Source organism: Diachasmimorpha longicaudata, chromosome 16 (assembly GCF_034640455.1).
Source record: "Diachasmimorpha longicaudata isolate KC_UGA_2023 chromosome 16, iyDiaLong2, whole genome shotgun sequence".
Lineage (NCBI taxonomy): Eukaryota > Metazoa > Arthropoda > Insecta > Hymenoptera > Braconidae > Diachasmimorpha > Diachasmimorpha longicaudata.
In genome coordinates, this window is record NC_087240.1 from 4,455,347 (window position 1) to 4,475,187 (window position 19,841).

At 38.1% G+C, this 19,841-nt stretch overlaps 2 protein-coding genes across 3 annotated transcripts in view; both read right to left on the minus strand.

Moving 5' to 3' along the window:
- LOC135170262 (hemicentin-1-like) overlaps positions 1 to 19,841 on the minus strand; it is a 145,791-nt gene that overhangs the window by 52,731 nt on the left and 73,219 nt on the right. The gene's annotated exons all lie outside the window — the stretch shown is intronic.
- LOC135170266 (uncharacterized) lies at positions 15,873 to 18,882 on the minus strand. Of its 2 annotated transcripts, none has more exons than XM_064135947.1 (5): positions 18,589 to 18,882; positions 18,299 to 18,467; positions 17,892 to 17,955; positions 17,211 to 17,782; positions 15,873 to 16,964 (listed from the first exon to the last, which is right to left on the minus strand). In XM_064135947.1, exons 1-4 carry the CDS (start codon positions 18,657 to 18,659, stop codon positions 17,754 to 17,756), a joined length of 333 nt encoding a protein of 110 aa, XP_063992017.1. In that variant the 5' UTR covers positions 18,660 to 18,882; the 3' UTR covers positions 15,873 to 16,964; positions 17,211 to 17,753. The 2 variants fall into 2 exon arrangements, with proteins under 2 accessions (XP_063992017.1, XP_063992016.1); XM_064135946.1 differs by lacking the exon at positions 17,892 to 17,955 and having other exon boundaries at positions 15,889 to 16,964; positions 17,211 to 17,335; positions 17,520 to 17,782; positions 18,589 to 18,870.

The following is a 19,841-nucleotide window of genomic DNA, read 5'->3' on the forward strand; positions in this document are numbered from 1 at the left end:
TTATTTAACACATAAACGTGTCAAAGAAATATCAGGACATTTGTTTAAACAATTAGGAGAATGTTAATTCCAATTCACAATTGTGATTGTGATGATTGCAATTATCGGTGAGATGCGAGTGTCTACGTGCGTGAGAATTTAGGGGTGGAATCGTCAACAAGTCGATTTTTCAAGGGAAAAAAAATATTTTTACAAATGTATCTCACCCTGACAGAGGAATTTGGTTGTGTCAATGTGACTCTGGGTTGAGACACCTCAGTATTTGATGGTACATCGAGAAAAAAATTATTTCAAACAAGGGTTGATTTTTGGAACCGAAATTATTGAAAGACGAAAAACATGACAGGCCAACAACCCTCAGCATCAACTCCTTTCTGACACTGGCCAGTCGTGTGCCAACTCATAGGAAGGTCTTGTACGTGCAGGGGTGTCACCCACCCCACTATCGGGCAATCCACCCCGAGGTATCACCATTAACCCCCTTCCGGGTCTTACGAGAAAAAGACATCACCTCTGTTTTCTCCCGGTGGGTTCATTCCTTGTTCCTCTAGCGTCTCGATATTTTTTTCCCTCCATTTGTGAATGAGAAAAAAAAAATTCTCACATTTTGGAGTGGAACACATGCGGGACCAAGCCCAGCATGGGACTGAGCCAAATGACATAATTCAGCGTTAAACGTTGAACTTGCAGCTGAACCCGGAGAAAATCCTCGTGGAATAGTCGAGGCACCAGGGGGTGCCCCCCCTCGATGCAGCAATATCTTCCTCTCTGTTAAGGGAAAGAGATTAGCGTGAGAGTGGTGGTAATTTTAACGATAGGAATTTTATTTTTTTTTAGGGATGATGTGAAAACGGAAAATAGGTGTGTGAAAATTTTTCTCTTTTTCCCTTCGACGACAGACGATTTTTTATTGCGTGACTCAACACCACCCGGTCATAAAGTTGAGAGGTGTTTTTTTTACTGACGTCGGGTGGAGCGTTTGGGGAGTGACGAGTGGAAAAAGAGAGGGATGAAAGGGGAATTGTGCGGGTTCTCGGGGCCGATAAATCTCGGGGTGGGTGCGATTATTCCACTGCAGTTTGCAGAGTCTTGAGGCGGAGGCTGTAAAAATCTTGGCCTGGGCGAAAATGCGGTAGGGATGAATCAGGGGTGTGTTTACGGGGGTGAAGGATCACCTTTTTTTTTAATGATTATCTCCCGGGGATTCACTTCTATTCTTATGGCTCGAGTCATTCAGGTTTCCTGAAGAAAAGATCGTGAGAAAGAAATGATCGTCTTCAGGTTTTTGGTAGAGTAATCGATTACAAAAATAATTGCTGAACACTTTGGAAATTTCAGGGGCATAATTAACATGCCGTATAGCAAAGTGAATGGAAATAAATGGTAAACCAAGCGATTCTTGAATTATCACATTTTTTATCGCCTCTCATTTTTCACCGAGAAAATTAAATATTATTTATGAAAAAACTACCCCTCAGACAAGATGCAGTGAGAATATCCTTTTGAGAAGTTTGTGGAAATTGAAGAAAGTGAGAATGAGAAGCGGGGAAAACGCTCGACGATGGCCCTGTCCGTTCCATTGAATGGTCGGGGAAATTGGAACGACTCGGGAGAAGTCCGACAACGCATTCTACTCGTCATCTTCACTTTTTAACTCTAAAATTCAGACCCCCTTTCAACGAGAACAAGTTTTACAACCGCTTTAGACGACTGGTGAGCGTTACCGTCAATTGCAATCCTGATAATTTTCAACTATACGACTCAACTTGTTCTGGAAATACTTGAGTGAAAAACTTGACGATTTGAATATTTCACGTTTCAAAGTGACAAATTGGCGCTCCGTATCGGGCAAATAAAAATGTAGGAAACGGACAATTGTCCACTTAACATTAAGTCCTAAATCCTGAAGGTATTGGGGCACAGGGTGATGTCCGAGGTGATCGAGGTGACAAGAGGAAGAAGTCTAATGTAACCTCAACCCTTCTGAATAATTAAATATATTTTATTTTATTATTCCCTGCTATTCACCTGCCAATGTTATTTTATCTCTAAAAAAATAAATACATATACATGGGGTATATATAACACTGAGCACTGTATAGTATATCCTGTGATTCAGATATACCCAAAATATATATATATATATTGACCTGTAATTTTTTGTCCCCGATTTTACACCGAAAAAATTTGAAAATGAACTGGAAAAATGAAAAGACTAAAGAGGAGGATTTTCACCCACATACCTCCATCGCAGGTTTTTCCAGGGTCTACTTTCCACTAGGAATTTATATTCAGCAGTTCTCTCTGCACCCCACGAGTGGATAAGAGTATTGTGGTAGAGAGTTTGTGTCTCGCTCGAATTCATTTCACGCGTTATAATCTTTAATTAAGCTGAGTTTTCCGTAGCACATAATGCAGCCTCGTTAGACGACGAGAATGCGCAGTGAATCCCACGGGTTTGTCATAAATGTGGGATAGTAGTATCCCTAGGTCCTCGTGCCCATTTCACCCGGAGTGTACTAAAGCAGCTAGAATAAAGTCACCGAGATTTTTTTTCCCCTCATGAATTCTCCTATTATTGCGTCAAAAATTCAGGAATTTTTTCGCATTAAAAATACCGCTCGGTAATGCGTGAGGTGTCAATAGTCATTGACAATGACTGAGACAGCGCCCCAAATAGATAATAATCATCAGAGACATTTTTAAAAAATTAAAATTTAATAATAAACTCTGTAAAAGTCGTTTGATCACTTCGCGACTGAATTCTGTCGCATTTTTTTCTGTTTTTCATATCTTCAATCATCTGCTGATAGGACAATGTCTCTTGACACTTTCACTACGCCATCGGTTGTAAACTAAGTCTACTATGGATCACTTTGTCAGAGTAATCGATACACTTGTTCTCTCTTGCTGTTGTACAAGGGGTGAATCTCATCTATTACCATCGTCTCATAAATAACTGAGGTACCGGTGACATTTAATGGCGCAGACCTGCGTTTTCGCAAACCGCTCTTGTTCGCTTTGGCTATAAACAGACAGGTGGGGTTCTTTAACATCTGGGCCATTGAGAAGAATTTTCCCACGTTGGGAGGGGGCAGAAAAAATTTCGTTGAAAGACTGAAAGAGGAAGTAACGTGTGACTCGTTGGGGAGGCAGTGAAGGGAGGTGAGTCAGGGTTTATTGGAAAAGGGGTAATTTTAAGTGATTCAAAACTTGTATTTAAATATTCTAAATAAGGGCGAAAGGGATATGACACCCCTAGGACAAAGACCTTTTCAATCCAATCATAAATTAATTTTTGATAAACAGTTTGACATATAAACTTCAATAATTTTTAATTAGACATCGGGAAATGTAATGAACCTGGAAAAATTCGAAAAATGGAATGGTGTCACTGACTTTATAGGATTTAATATTTTTTACTCGCTCATGACATGACCCTGGGAAGTATTCAGATAATCCATCAGGAGAATGAGCTGGGTATAACCCGGTACTCGATCAATAACTTCAATTCAATTGTGATCAGAGAAAACTGAGTTTAAAAATAAATGAAAACGAAATTCTTTCCACCGCAATTGAAGTTTCCTGGACGCCCTGGGGCAGTGAAAAGACCACAGTCCCATCGTATTGTTCTTTCCAGATTTCCACACTGATATGAGAACCCTTTGGCTCTCATGTTCTTTCAACCACTCTCCCATTACGACCAAAAACTTTTCCTCTGAATTCGAGTCAACTATTGAGGCTTTGATTACTAGCGCTCTGTGTTACCTGTGTAATGCGATAAGTTCAATGGGCTCGGGGTTTGAAAATCGATGCTTTTGTCGATTATGATTAAAGATCCGGAAGTATCCAACACTATCAGATACTATTATTACACTATTATTTAAAGGGCAGTGATTATGAAATTATGCGGGGAAAAAAGTTGAATCAAAAATCCTAGAAAACTTCGGAGTTTATTTTTAATTATGGAAATAAAAATTGTGGAACGTTCGATCATTTTCATTATCGACAGAGTAGTTTCCCTTTTTATCGATACATAATTTCTCTAGGCTAGAATAAAATTGGATGAGCTACACTGAGAAAAAAAAATTATTTTCGCCAAATATTTTTCTGAAGTAAATGGATATTTATCAAAAATAATTTTCTCTTCATGTTAGTAGATCAATCATAAAATATCTATTATCCACATAATTTAACTCTCAGTGTAATATTTTAATAATATTGTCCTTTTGTGTCTATCACTATTTCCCAGAAATTTCGTCGACTCTCTTATCAGTGAAACTGCATCACAATAAATGGAAATGTTCAATGGCGTCTAAACTACCTCAGGTGGAGGTCACGAAAATTTTGGTGACGTAATTCCAAAATGCTCAAGGGCTTAAACAGCTGTAGACGACAATTCCCTCTGATCTCTCTCGTATCGTTAACAGAAATGTACTGAGTACGACTACTTTTACGGCACAACTCCATGACTATGAAACTACCCACTGAGGATTTTGAGCAAACGCTTGTGGAAATTCATTATAACACGAGTGGTCAGTACGACAAGGAAATGAATGCGCTTTATATCAAAGGAGGTAGCACTGTACTTGCCACGATCTCCGAATTCTCCAGTGGTGATAATTATATTTGAATATGAATCACCGAGGGCGTTTTCAATTGCCCCATGGTATTTCAGCCATTTCAGGGAGAAGTTATGGGAATGAATTGAATTTCTCTTTTTTTTCAATGGAATAATTTTAACTGCGGTTCCTCAGGTATTCGAGGAATGAGGAGAATTTGAATAGATCTTCATGGTTTCATTGAGGGAGGAAACATTAGTTTAAGTATTTTTGAATAGAAAATTTTCAAGCAATTAGCGAAATGGATTTCAATTCTGCTCCACTTTATGGAACAGTAATTGTTTGATATTTTTTAATATCACGTTTTCATTAAAAAATTTTTTTCACGTCATAGGCATCTCCACGATAGACAGTGATCGAAGTTCGATGACTAGGAAATAATTAATGAAGTGTAACAACCTGATTAATTAGCAGAACCAACGGCAGATCCACGAAAAATGCACAATCTTCTGTCTATTTGTAAATTATCGCGATCGAACAATTAAATTTTTTCAGTAGTCGTTACAAATATAATTGCCCGAGTTTCCACCCTCGTCCTGTACCACCCCCCTCTTCCACCCCTGCGTAAAACATTGAACTCGTTAAATCTGTTAGCAAAGTTCGAGATGTTTTCATGTATTCTGTATTCCCTAGTACAGATTCAATTCATTAGAACCGAAACTGTTTAAAATTGTGGGACTGTTGTTACATAAACTCGAGATTATTTACGGTTTGTTGAACTGCGTAATTTTCATTTCATTCCCTCTGATCCGATGTATTTTATTCCCAGAAACAACATCCAGACATTTAATGTCGGACGTGAGATAGAGAAGAATCTATTGTTCTCCCGGGAAGAATTAAGTGATGAGTAAAAAACCGAGATATTTTAATTAAAAATTTGAAAAATACAAACTCGTGCACCTGGGTTTTTGTAAATGCATAATTTGTTCAGTTTGCTCGAGGCAATGAATAGATAAATAAATAAATATCTTATACTATTTTTTAAAATGAGTATTTCGAATAATTCATCAGCGAATCTCCCTTATCACGTCATGAATTTTTTAGAAATTTTCGTCTATTTCTGAATCGATCCGACGGGATCTGCTCAGGAACAAGTCGTTGAATTATATAGCGGAGTTGTACTGGATGTATGGAGAAGTCTGCTGTACATCCACAGGTTGACAAAACAAAAATAAGAGGAACAGACTCGGGGTTTGTAATGGCTTCGTAAAGTTTCACCACTGCCCTGGCCGCAGCAAAAAAATCTCTATGTACACTCATGTGCACAGAAGAGATACATGACAGATACCGCAGCCCCCACTTTATTTATTTATTTATCTATCTATCTCGCGTAGGACGAGAAACAAGAAATCGACGGCATCTGAAAAAAAAAACCGAAGCACTTGTTTTTTTTATTTATACTGACTCTTTAATCGGTGCCTGGGGTCACGTTTTTTTTTTTTTTTTTTATTCACAAACGGCATGTTTAAACGAGTGGCCTCAGAAGTCGCCACATCAGATTGCCGGTAAAGAGGAAAAACTGTGGTAAAAAGAAAAAAAATTGTTCGTAAAAAATTACTCTGCTTTTTTTTTTGCATTTTCGTGGAGTTGAAATTTTTCATTTCACATCTTTTCTTCGTACTGTTCTCCACTGCAGACACCTGCACAATGTGAAATATTTCTCGTCTGTTGCACGAAACGATGGAGTTTTTATCTTGGTATGCGTTTCACGTGGAATTTATACCCAGTCAAATGAATTATCAAACCATGTCAAGCATGCGAGTATCGTTTTAGGTGAATGTACGTTCAACTAATATTTAACGACAGTGGAGTGCTCCATAATCCGAAGGGAATTGAAATGAAAATCCGGGTACAAAAATTGTTGGCCCAGAAAAGTTTGATGGACATGGGAAACAATGATTGAGATTCGCGGATCTGAACACGGAAATTCTGTCAAATTTACAAAATCAGAGGATTAAATAATCTGATCTGATGATTGAGGGTGTGATGAAGTCTAGAAAAATTAGGGTGTCCCAGATATTTTATTTTTATATTGTTTAATTTTTTTTATTTTGTCAAGTTAACGTGAATCTACGGGGGCCACCACCCTTTGGGCCTTGTGCCCTTTGAGGTTCTTGAAACGTGGGAAGTATCATTTCCATTCAACTTCCACACCATTTCAATTACTTCTCAGGACTGGAAGGTAACTCTCTCAAACAGTATATATCGTTAATTGAATCTCACCCTCTTGAAAATTTCACCCCCACTACGTTCGTATTCATTCGTACATTCTGAGAATGCACCTCCACCCCCTGAAGATTGTCTGTGACAGCCGGAATTAATTCAACGTCAATTGCTAGATTCACCTTGTACGTGTACATTGTGAGTAATTACGTAAACCTTTTGTAGATTATTCCCTGCTTTGATGTCACTGTCAATTACGCACGGCGGGTTAATTCTTGAACAATTCTCGACGAGCTAAAAAAATAAGTAGTTGACGTAGGGAAGATTTTATTGTTCTTGTGATCATCGATAATTGGAAGACGTTGCAACGATGAGAATAACTGTAAGAAGTTTATTGTCTCGAGAATGATTGGGCTGACATGAGTGGCTTTTCTCTACTTCAAAGCGAGGACTAGATGAGCGAAAGAGATAGTTAATTTCTATCGTGAATGCAACTTTGACTGGGAACCCATGACATTGAATATGAATGCTGGAGGTGAATAAAATGAGAAATATCGTGGAATGGGGGACTACAAAGGGTCTCAATATAAAGAAAATATTCAGTAAAAATTACACTGAGATAAAAAAAATGATTTACGTGGGAGATTGATGTTTTTCAGAGGAGGAAATTTTTTTTTAAAAGATATTTCAGGTCAGAGTTAGACAATTCCGGACATTATAGTACATCTACTACGATAAATGACAATCCCTTGGTTGTAAAAAACATTAATACTGTCACAGAAAATTTTCTGGGAATTCCTGGGGAAATTCTTGGGGATTTTTAGAAAATCTGCGCAGAACTGTGGGGCAAATTGTAACCTGTAATATTTGATCAGGTGTCATGATCATTGAAAATTGAAATTAAATTTTCCATCTTATTAATTCACTTAACAAACCGCAATAAGTAAACCCACAATTGCCGAAGTTATCGGAGTCCTTCAAGACTTTCTGAAGTTGACTGAAGTGAATTGAACGCAAGAAGTGAAGACGAGCATGAAAATTGAAAAAGGGATATTGAAAGAGTATTAACCACGCCCTCCGATGATTACCGTCATCTTCGAAAAAGTATTGAGCGAATTTAATTGTTACTCCAAACTTTCATATGGAAATATTCTTCATAATTTCTTATTCAGAAAATTCTGGAGTGATTTCATTAATTACCGGATTGAACTTGCCGTCTCACCCTGACTTAGAAAATTCCCCCTCCCCCTTTCCCCCCGTCGCCATTCTACCCCCTGAGTTAATTCGCCATTCCTTCTTTCCCCATCGCAGTCAATCACTGGTCCCGAGACACCGAAAACTACGAGGAAAATTTCAATTACAAATTAGCTGATCGTTTCTCCCGAGATTTTCAACCTCCATTTTACCTTAAATGTAGACGAGACTGTCGTTACGATTCCCTGAGAACAGAGGTAAGCTACAATAGTCACGCGCTGAATTTTTAAAGCCGAGAGGTGACTCGAGACGACCGAGAATTTATGCGCGGTGAGGATTTTTCGTAGCAGAAAGAGAACAGGGAGAGATAATGTCGTCTGACAGAAGTCGATGTTCTCGAAGTTGAAAAAAAATCGGATAAAAGTTTCGAGAATTCCCACATTTCGGAAATCGAGCAGAAAGACAAGTAGATGAAGAAAGTAATTGGGAGAATAATGTGAACAATGTGGGAATGTTACTTGACGTGGAAATTTACATTTCATTCTACTCTCGATATTACATTTTTCCAATCGATGAAAAAAAGAAAATCGAAATTTTCACGAGTCCCAGAGTATTCGAGTGCGATTTCTCATGAATTGAAAACGAGAATAAATAATTCCGGGTGGATAAAAAATCTCATAAATTAACAAAAAAGTTGTTCTCGTAATTTTTGTCTGAACTTGAAAATTACTGTTTCCTCATACGTTAATAATTTTTAAAAATTCGATTTCATCTTAATAAATACTAAATTCCATTACCAATTAAATATTGAATATTTAATTCAATAGAATTTATTGCAATTCCGTACAAGACCCCTACAATTTTCAGATAAACTTGTCTGACTGAATAGTCGTTATTACCACTTCTGTCTGCCCTCCACGACAGCAACTTCTTCAACACCATCAGTGCACATAGACCTCTTCAAGTACTCCCTCACCCCTGTACTCATACCAAGTACATCCATAAATGCATAGGAAAACGTGAACCGATATTATTTTTCTACGTGCCACTATATCACGCCAGAAAATTACCAGGCCGCTTCAATAAGTAATAAATAACACGGGCGAATAAAATGTCGGGTTGGGTTGTAGTCCAATAGCAGTGCGGCAAAGGGGAATTCGCGAATAGAGGATGAAGAAGAGGAGGGGTGAAGCAGTAGCGCTTTGGAAACTGTTGTTTGGGTACTTTGTTGTACTATCTCATGAATAATCGCAATGGCAGTTTCTTCACCTTATTGTTTAACGTATATTTTGCACTTTTGGATTTGACTAGGGGATCTATGAACGTCTTATTGGATTTTATATCCATTTATCTCGTGAGCTTGTGAATATTCTCCACGCGAAGAGAAATGTTCAGACAAAATTACGGTACTCAAGTTCGCTTAGGGACTGCGGTGACACGTCTAACTAATTTTGTAAAAAATATTGCGGGTGAAAATATCACTAACTAGATTAGTATTCAGTGAATATGTGAAAAAAAAAATTAATTACGAGACGCGTGATGTTTTTGTGGAGGAGTTTTTATTTTAATTGCAGTAATTTTTATTTTTAATCCTCATGGATTGATTTTTAGGTAATTTCAGAAGATAATTAAGGAAATTATGACTCATGATACAGTTCGATGGAATGATTTTTGGGTAATTTTTTGGATATAAAATTTATTTAGCTCTCATTAACGTGGAATTCCCTGGAATTCCCTGAATCACTTTTCTGAGGAGTTGAAAATAGTCGAGATTTATGAGCTGCAGGGAGGAGGGTCTATACCAATTCCAATAAAGGGAACAAAGTAAAAATGGGTTGAAGAGGTAGCCGAAGGGAAAAAGGCTGTGAGTATGAAAGAAAAAAGAAGATAAAGTGCATTCGTGTCGATATTTTTCCATTTAATTCCTATTTCCAGGTGTGCCCGCACCATTATCTCTCTCCTTCGGTTTTCGGGTGACTTTAACAGAGACCCAGGAAGAGATTCACGAGTGAGATACTGCAAGGGCTTATAGAGTTTGGTTTACTTTGTCCACAAGTGGGTTTAAGTCTATCCTGAAATTTTCGAATTCCTTATTTTATTTTTCTTCTTGTTCGATAGTTCCCTATTCATTTCATTCCCTACGAGAAATATCGTCGATTTAAACTGCCGGAAAGTGCTCTATACAACGGGAGGATTTCCGGAGACTCAAATGAGGATTCAGTATTTTTTAATTATTTAATTTTCGTTCATCTTCGGTCAATGAAATATTACAAAATTAAAATCGAAAATTAAAATCCAAAGAAAAATGAATGAGTTGAGATATAGAACGAGTGGCAACGTGAGTTATACAATTTAAAGGAAAGGGTCTTGTATGCATCTGCAAGGAGGTATTCTTCCTGGGGAGCGTGCACAGAACGTGAAAATACATTGTAGGAAAGTGTACTGAGGAGTTTTACGGTTGTATTCGCGGATGCAAGATGGCATATTCAAAGCAGGCAATGGCTCAAGCCCCCTCTTCCTCCATTTCCTCCGTACATTTCCGACCCCCTGAGGGTTTATTTCACGAATAATGCATTTCATTTTTGATTACCCGTTTTCCCCTCTCCCTCTACCGCTCACCCTCCCACCCCCCGCCCATCTCCTCTATCATGTGCCATGAATGTCCCGTCGATGAAAATTCTAAGCACACATTTTGAATGGATTCTTTCTCTTTTACTCCTGAAATTATGAGAAATGGAAAAAATTTTATCACCCACTTGGACGATGAGTATCTATGAGAGGGAGAATTCCATTTTCCCGGGGTACTCTTTCTACTGTAATTTTGTTTTCATTTGCGGCTTAATTCCTCGCGATAAGCCGTGATGAATGCTAATTATACGCGAGAAATTGTGGGATTTTTTAAAAGTGGTAATTAAAGTTGAAGTTGGAGAGAGTAAAGTTTTGAGGTAAATGATTGTGTAAAATATTTGATAGAATTTTTTTTTTTCATTCTATTGTTACTTTCACACGAATAAATAACAGAAAATAGTGAGAATTTATTTATTTTTTTCAGTGAATCATTACCAGAACAATTTGATATGAGTTATTTTCATTTTCACCATTTCCCATCGAAATATTCCCCTGTAAAAGCAACCACCATGAAATACCTCCCTCGGCGATTTTTCCACTCGCACTTTAAATAAATTTCAAATCCTCAAACTCATGAATAAATTTTCTCAACCCGGTGAATAGTGTCAACAGTTTACATGCAAACTATTTCGAAAATAAAAATAAAAAAATCCTCATCTAAATGATTTCACCGACTGCTCCTTACGAAATTCCGTCCGCACATGAACACGTCGGGGGCATATCCAGCTCTTCGGCATTACCATTGGTAGAAAATTGGCAGGAGAATAAATTCCATCCAAGAAGATTCCAGGACTCAAGTATTTTCGTTCTCTCACGTGTGCCGACGAGTGCACAACCATTGGCTTGAGAATTTCGTAAGAAAGGAGAACTGAATCACAAAAAAGTCCTTCCACCTCATACTCCTCACCTCTCCATCATCCCTCCCCTTCTCATTCCCCACCCCTCGAGAGGACCTCGACAATAGCGGAGAAGAAAATCCCTAGCTCCTGTTGTGGGTGGAGAAGTCGTCCTTATGTTTTACGACGGTGACATGCTCTACCTCGTAGGGACTTTTGAAATAGCTGAATGTGTATAGTTGAAGTTGGTGTATCATACAGAGGTTCATGGAATAATCCTGAGGGTTCAGACAAGGTACACGACGAAAAATTCACACTCACCACTGGATAAAGTCACAATTTTAACACGAGAGAACGAGTGAGATGGCAAATGTTGGGGGGATTTCGCCTCATGCGTGGGCAAATTTATGTGGTAACTTTCATTCGTCTTTTTATTCTTATTCCAGCCCTTGGTGAAAACGAAAATGTGGGGGGGGGGGGGAGGGGGGAGGGGGAGAGGAGAAAAACCCGTCGAGTTTTATACAGATCACCTGGCCGAGAAGTAGCAAAACTGGAATGGTTTATCCTCTTTTCACATATATATATATACATTTGACAAAAGCTCACCGAGTTGAGTTTTACGTATAAGCCGAAACTATAACCCAGTCCTCTATCTGTTTTTTTTTGCTGCCTTCTCATCCTTCCCCTCCCCCCCCCTCTCCTCCACGCCTTTTATCCGTTCTTGCTGTTTTTTTCAATGAGCTTTGGATTCCGTGATTATTCAACTTTCCGTCTCATTTGTTCGTTCTCGGGTATATCTTGAAATCCTGGGGAATTAAAAATTGAGGTGAAGGGGTTGGAAATGAGAAAAAAGAGGTCAATCCAGGGAGTGATGCTTGGGAGACTCGTGTTCGATCAGTTGCCAAGCTGAATGATTGAAGTGAAAAGAGGTGGAGGGATGAGGGAGAAAAAAAAAATTCACGGAAAGAGAGATAAATTATTAAGCTCGCGTTTGTGACCGAATGGTTCTTTAAAATTTCAATGGTCCTGGGGGGATTTGGAATATATCCCATTCGCACTCACACCGTTGAATGAACACCTGTGCATAGGTAAAGTCGACTGGGTGTCCAGGGATTGACGAAAAAGTCCGGTATTGAACATTTAAAATTGTTAGAAATCCTGGAGAGGTTGAGGGGATAATGTTCCTGTTTGATTTTTCATTCTATTTTCCGGGTGAATAAAATATCAGGGAGTATTTCCGAACATCGATGGAGCTTGTCGGGTCTTTGAAATTTTAATCCGCATAACATCGACCGATTATTGAGGAGAATCAATGAAAAGGAAATAATCAGAGTAACAGTTGATGTGTTTTTTCGATGTAAAATTACAATTTCACATGATTTTTTACTTCAATCGCCACCTGAACTGATGAAAAAAAATTTGATTCCCATCTCCGTTTGATCCCAACTGTCAAACTGTCAAAATCCAATCACCAATCACCATCTGAACTTGATGACTATCGAGTACTGGGGGATAGGAGTTAACAACGAGCATATCAAACCAAGCGATAGCACGATTTGCCGTAATTGGCAAGATTTCCTGGTGCGTTCTAGTGTACCATCCCAAGTTAATTTGCGTGAACGATTATGGTTGGTGTATGGGTATGTAATCTGTTTGTACGATGCTCCACGAAATTACGCGTTGCTGGACCTCCTGGGGTTGTTACACCCAGACTACTGGCAATGAGGGTAAATCGAAGTGGGGAATTGAGGTGGACACGAAGAGGGGATGATGGGTGAGGAAAGGGAGTGGTTGTACTCGGTTAGGAAGAGGGTGAAAGCACTCACGTGCCGACTACCAGAGACATTTTACATATTCATGGTGCAGGTGTTCGTGAACGTGCCTTTGGAAATTCTGCAATCCCCAATGGCGGTATGGGATCGAGACCAGTTTGCGATTGATCGCAGAGTCATCCAGTCGGACTCGATGCAAAATCTCCTGACTCGCGATGTGTATACCGTGAATTGTGGATGATATGTACCAGTGATTGAGAGAACCCTCAACCCTTTACAACATTCATGGGGGTGTTCAATTTACTTAGCAAGTCAAGTCGACGAAAAGCGAAGCTTTCACCGATGATTTTTTTTTCCTGATTTCGTCAGATTTATTTTTTGTTAAATTTATCCTCAGTCATCACTGCCAGTACGATTTATCGGCAAGTCGAGTTTAATTAATCTTCACTCATTATGGTATCGGAAATATTTACGGTTTTGGGGAATATAACGTCTTATAAAATAAAAAGGTTGTGTTTAACGATAATAATTAAATTGAAATAATTAAACAAGTGTTTGTGGAATATTCTCCTGAGAAACTTTCTCCAATTATCCCACATAACTTGATCGTCGCAGTAATGGTGGAGGTTAATTCATCGTGATAATCCGATGATAACGATATCAGTTGGGGTGAACGTTGGCTTCCATCAGTTCTACTTTCTTACAGGGTAAAGCCTTCACAACTTGATCTACAATTCCATCGGCTGACTTCTATATTTTATCCACTCAATTCACCCCTCACTCGACTTCTCCACTACTACCCTTTCTCCTTTCATTCGCGAATATTTTTTTTTTCACTCCTGCCTCCACTCAAAGAGCTAAGCCACGCCCATTAACCACCGCTGTCTTTCGGTAATTAAGGGAGTTTGAGGGGTGAGTTGTGTTTCTCATTTCATTTCTTGGTAAAATTCAACCAGTGTCGACGAATGAATTTATACGAAAGTTGTTTCAATTCTCGCGTTATTTCAAATACAAGTAAATTAATTATCTAATTCTCTTGTTTACCCGGAGTTCATGAATTTTAAAACAAGTAAATTGAGTAGCTGCGGGTTATCTATCCAAAGTTTACTGGCTGTGTTCGTCAACGTGTCGACAAAGATGAATTAATTCCTCGGGGAGTTTGCAGTCTCGTTGCTCTCGTCTCCTTGAAAATCTTTTTGTCATCTTTTGGTAATTGAATTGTCCCATTAGGTTATTGAAGTTGACGGTAGTGGATATACCGGTCTTCTAGGACGTGTCAGGAGTCTTTATTTCCCTCGAGGGGACAAGAGCCCAATTTTTGATGGATCTTAGCGAAACCTAATGTCCAATGAAACTCAATCCTATCCTGTCAGGTCTAGTGACTAATTTCGGGGAAATTAGACGCGTGAAAAATTGAAAAATCACAAAATTGAATAGGAAAAATGGAAAAATCACAAAATTGAATAGGAAAAATTTTGCCAATACCCTTTTACGATCAAATGCGTAACTTACTTTCTATATGGGAATGAGAAAAAGATGTAGAGCCACATAAAAAGGTTAAATATCTAGAAGGATTCGATAGAGGGTTGGACGACGAACGTTTATCCACGAGGGTGTCGCTGGCATGGCCTTTCTCAACTTTTATCGCTTGGGTAGCTATACCCACCCCTTATCCACCCCCCTCACACAGTGTCCACATTCCCTATCGTTTTTCGAACCCCTTCATTCACAATCTCACCCTTATTCTATTGCCCCAGCTTTTCCTCCCTCTCGCGTGTCTCCACACCCCTGACGTTTGACTGTAACCACTCTCTCGTGGATTTATCATTTCTTCAGCTGGTAAGTGCACAAATCTATATATTTTTGTCGTCACGTGTGACTGATTTTACTTTGGAAATTTATAATGCAATATTTTTTTTTTTCCTCCCTCAAAATTCCGGGTCTCGTTTGCGTTCTCATCCATTTCCTGCACTTCTGGCATTTACGACTCTTCCAAGACCACTTTTTTTTCCACCCCCCCCCCCTCCTTTACTTCGTGTCCCTCTCACTGGCGTCCTCTTTCTGACGCTCTTTTCGAGTGCTGGAAGGGATTTGCATCCTCGAAATATAATTCCTCGGCTTACGCCGCGCGTAAATAGCCTCGCGTGTTGGTGGAATAGCTCCCGCGGTAGACGTCGACGACGCTATACCACCGGTGCATCCAACCCCGGGCACATATACCAAAACCATAATTCCCATAAACGAGTCGCCCGGGAGAATCTTATTTAACTGGTACGGGGTGTGGACGGTTTATTTTTATTAAAATTTTGATTTTTGGTTTATGACGATGTAACACAGTTATTCATTACTTATTCACGTCATCCGCAGACGTAACGCGACAGAACGGGTAAAATATATTAGATTGAAATTCATTTTTTTCATTTGCCCGAAGGGAATTTCTCCAGAAAAATATATATAAAATATATTCCAATGCAGATCTTCAGATTAAGTCACGTAATTAATTTTTTTATAATGTTTTTATGTTTTATTCTCCGTTGAAACCCGGCTTGTTTTTTTATAACGAGATCGTCCGCGCGTGCTACGCACGCGCCATCTTTTCCAAATCATAAGAATTGAAAACTCTAGAAAATGAATGCTCTTATTCTATCTTCGAAGTTAAAATTAAAACTCATGGAAAAAGACAATTGGGAAAATCTTAATATATTTCGATTGCTCTAAGATTGCATATACTATACAGTGCGAGGCAGCATACGGTATACAGAATCGAGAACATTTCCGCAAATTCGAGATTTAGCTATAATAGCGACAGCAATCAGTCAAGTCAGGAAGAGGGCGTTCTTAGTCTCATAATAATCTAATCTAATAATTAAAGATTTTCTAATTATTTGTGAACATCAAATTATGCGATTGAGATTATTTATTCCCTTCACATAACCAAGAACATCGCTGCTTGCGAATTTTTTTTCGTGAGTAGTAGTGCAGGAGACATTGTTGCCGCACTAAGGTGTATACCTGCGACTTACAACCGTAGGGAAGGTTCAAACTGAATGTCTGCAAAAAAATCGCGTTTTAAATTTTTATTAATGAAACCATTAACTCCAAACCTATGCCACTTGCGTTCAATAAACATTTACAGGAGTGGGACGGATTTTGAAATGAAAACAAAAATAATGTTCCAACAATTATAATTGACATTACAACATATGTTAAGAACTATGAACAAACATTAACATGAATACATCCTTTGTATCACTTATCTGTGATTCCGGAGAGCTTTATCTACTTTAATCATAAAATTAATTAGTCTTCAGTTTTCTCTGTTATATATAAAAAATACAAATGTTTAGTAATACTTTTTCTTCAAAAACAGGGCCATATATTGAAATAAATTCTGAATAAATACTAATGTTCATGAATAGATTATTATAATTCCATCTGTTTTGGTTGTTAAAGCTAAATGAGTATTAACGTTACTGCTATGAAGTTGGCAGTCTTTAAAAGTAAAAAATCAGATTCTTAAAGAGCTCAAGCTTGTCAATGTTTCATTTTTGTGTAAAAAAATAACAGTATTAAACTTGTTATAGAATTCAATTTTTGCGTAAAAAAATAACAGTGTTAAACTTGTTATAGAACTCAATTTTTGTGTGAAAAAATAACAGTTTAGAACTTGTTATAGAAAAAATTTTCAATTTTGCAATTGAACTTCCAGAGTAAATAGCCCGTCATTAAAGCTATTCAGCTTTCAGTTTCTGAAACAAAAAAGATTATCTGTTCTTAATAACTGTTTAATGAATGATTCAATGCATTTTCATTTATATTTCCATAGAAAATTTTTTTTATTAATGTTCTAATGAAAATATTATACTGAATTCTGCTTGAAACTAAGCCAACATTAGATGAAAATATTGCAATATTCTCTTGCATTGAAGGGAGAATAGTGAAAAATTAAAAGTAATTAAATTTGGATAACCATAACCATTAATAAAAAAAAGTACCTTATTCGCGACGTCCATCGCCTCTCCAGATGCAGATTCAGCTGCCCCTCGTTTGAGAATGAGAGGAGGTGCTTCGACAGCATCATCCAACTCATCTTCATTGAGGGCTACATCCTCAGTCAGGACTGCAATGTCATCCATGCTGTTAATATTCAGAACAAAACCATCCCCACGACAATCAACTCGACCTTTAATGGTCATTTTGATTCCCTCGATCAAATCTTCTCTCGGGATGTATGTTACCACATGAATGGTCATGCGATGAACCCTTGTACAAAACATGCCAGATCCATAACTCGAACCACTTACCATGGTAATGCTTCTGAATGGCTCTTTGAGCCATCCAGTGATCTGGACTGGCCCGCGAGCAGCACAAACGTTCTCCATCTCAATTTTTTATATGAGATGACCTTCGACCTTCCATTGTCAGCTCCATTCGTAATGTTAAATGTGCCAAAGATGTCGAAAGTGCTCCTACGTGCAAATTGAAATTCTTTGTCGCTCACAGTGTCCGTTGATCGCCGATACTGTGGATTGGCCGCTTTAATAATCCCTCCAGTGATTTTTATTATCTAAAAAGTAAAATTTCAAATTTTTCATATATTCTCATAGATATTCATACAGATATTCGCATAGATATTCATATAGATATTCATTTTGTTTCCAAAACAGAAAACTGACCTAGAAAACTGAACTGGGCATTTATGTTATTTATTCGTTGATATTTTTTTTCCCTCAAGGTTCCCTACAAATAAATAACGTACGTTCTTACGTTCATTTGTTTGCAACGAACCTATCGGGAAATATTCGATAATTTCGGAGCTCTTGTGGTATTATATGCGATAATTTTTTCATAATTCTGCGGGTAGGCTATATATAAAAAAAACAAACGATAACTTAACCAAATAAACCTCTCTTCATTTCATGGCACAATTCTCTTTGCCGAAATTTGGATAGGAAAAATAATCTCCTGAATACCACTCGAGCTTCAACATTATCGAGTATTTCCCTCTAGGTTCCCTACCACTCTTGTGGTATTATATGTGACAATTTCACTTTTTTTCTTTTTGAATGGAAATCACCTGTACCTGATACATCTTGATCTCATCCTTGTATTTGAGAGCATCATCCCCCGAGCAAAGTATGCGAACCCTTCTGCCATCATTGTTATTTAAAATGCACTTGTAAATCCACTTAGATGGAGACTTTGGCAACTCTCTCAGGCCTTCAATGCAGTCGACGTAGCCGATGATTTTCCTAAGAAAAAAAAAATGAAATTACTCTCCGAACACGTGTCAATGATAGGTTATGATGATTGAATGCATAATAAATTTTTGAAATATGTTCATTTTTTAAAAATAATAATAGGAATACTTACATGAGTGTAGCTGCAACATTGAAATGATCAATGGCTCTGTTGGTCGTATATTTAATAGGTGGAGATGTCATGATGTTTCACGATTATAAATTATCTCCTTTTTATAATAGGATAAAAACACTCAAACACGTTGCCAAATGTGATGGTTTTTACCGGTTCATTTGTTCCAGCCCAATGTGCGACTAATATAATCGACAGATGTCGCTTCGGTTTCTGTCTTACGCTTACGCATTTTCGAGATATTTCTTCGAGAAATATCGATATCGATCTGTACACGGGTCTCCTTTTTATAATAGGATTTTATTTCGTGGATAAATTGGAAGAGAATCAATCGATTATCAGTTAAAAGGCCCAATTGCAACCCCCAATCACGTATTACTGTTCAGAAAACACGACTGGATCAACTCAAACTCTTTTACTTGACGATTACCCTCCGAAGATTCACTCGCAATCTCATTCAAATTGAATCTGCACTCTGATTTAATGGAATTAGTCTAGTGAACGGTGTAAGACGCCATTATTCGACTAGAAATATCGTCGGTTACCACCAACGAGGATCGAATATGGGGTGAAAAAATTTTCTTTACCACTGCATTTAAATCCTCTGTAATTTGTCCCGCACTAGGGGTAATCATCTGAAGACTGATTATAATTAAATAAATAAATAGTCACGTGAGGTACCGAATCGGTTGCTATGGATTCGTAACCGATCAGTGAATGATTCTGAATCGACGAAATTTTTACTCGAATCATGGAGACCTGGGCTTGTTCCTTGGGTCAGGTGAGTTGCAACTTCTTCTGAAGTAAAAGAAAGATGAACTCGTCTTTTTAAATCACTGACACACTTCTTTTCCAGGGAAGAGAAACGAGTGCACTCATCGCGACAGTTCACCGCGATTGTCGTTTACTGGTCACGTCTTTGTGGAACGCTTTACGTTTTTCGAAATAAAAAAAAAAGAAAAAAAGTCTTCTGCGGTTGAGTACTTGTGCGATGGTTGGAATTGCCTTCTGTGTATTCCACTGGAGGACAGAGTGGAGAGGGACATGGAGAATCAGGGTCAAAGGAAAAGAGGAAAATAGATACGGAAGAGTAATTAGTGGAGTTTAAAGTTGTGTTAGTAACAATTGTTCTACTGATTTCTTTGTTAGAAAAGTCTCAGGGGAGATTATCCAGTACGGAGTACTCGGTTACAATAGAGGTGTTGGTTTAATATGGGTAATTTGAAAATCCTCGACAAGTACGCCATCGCTCT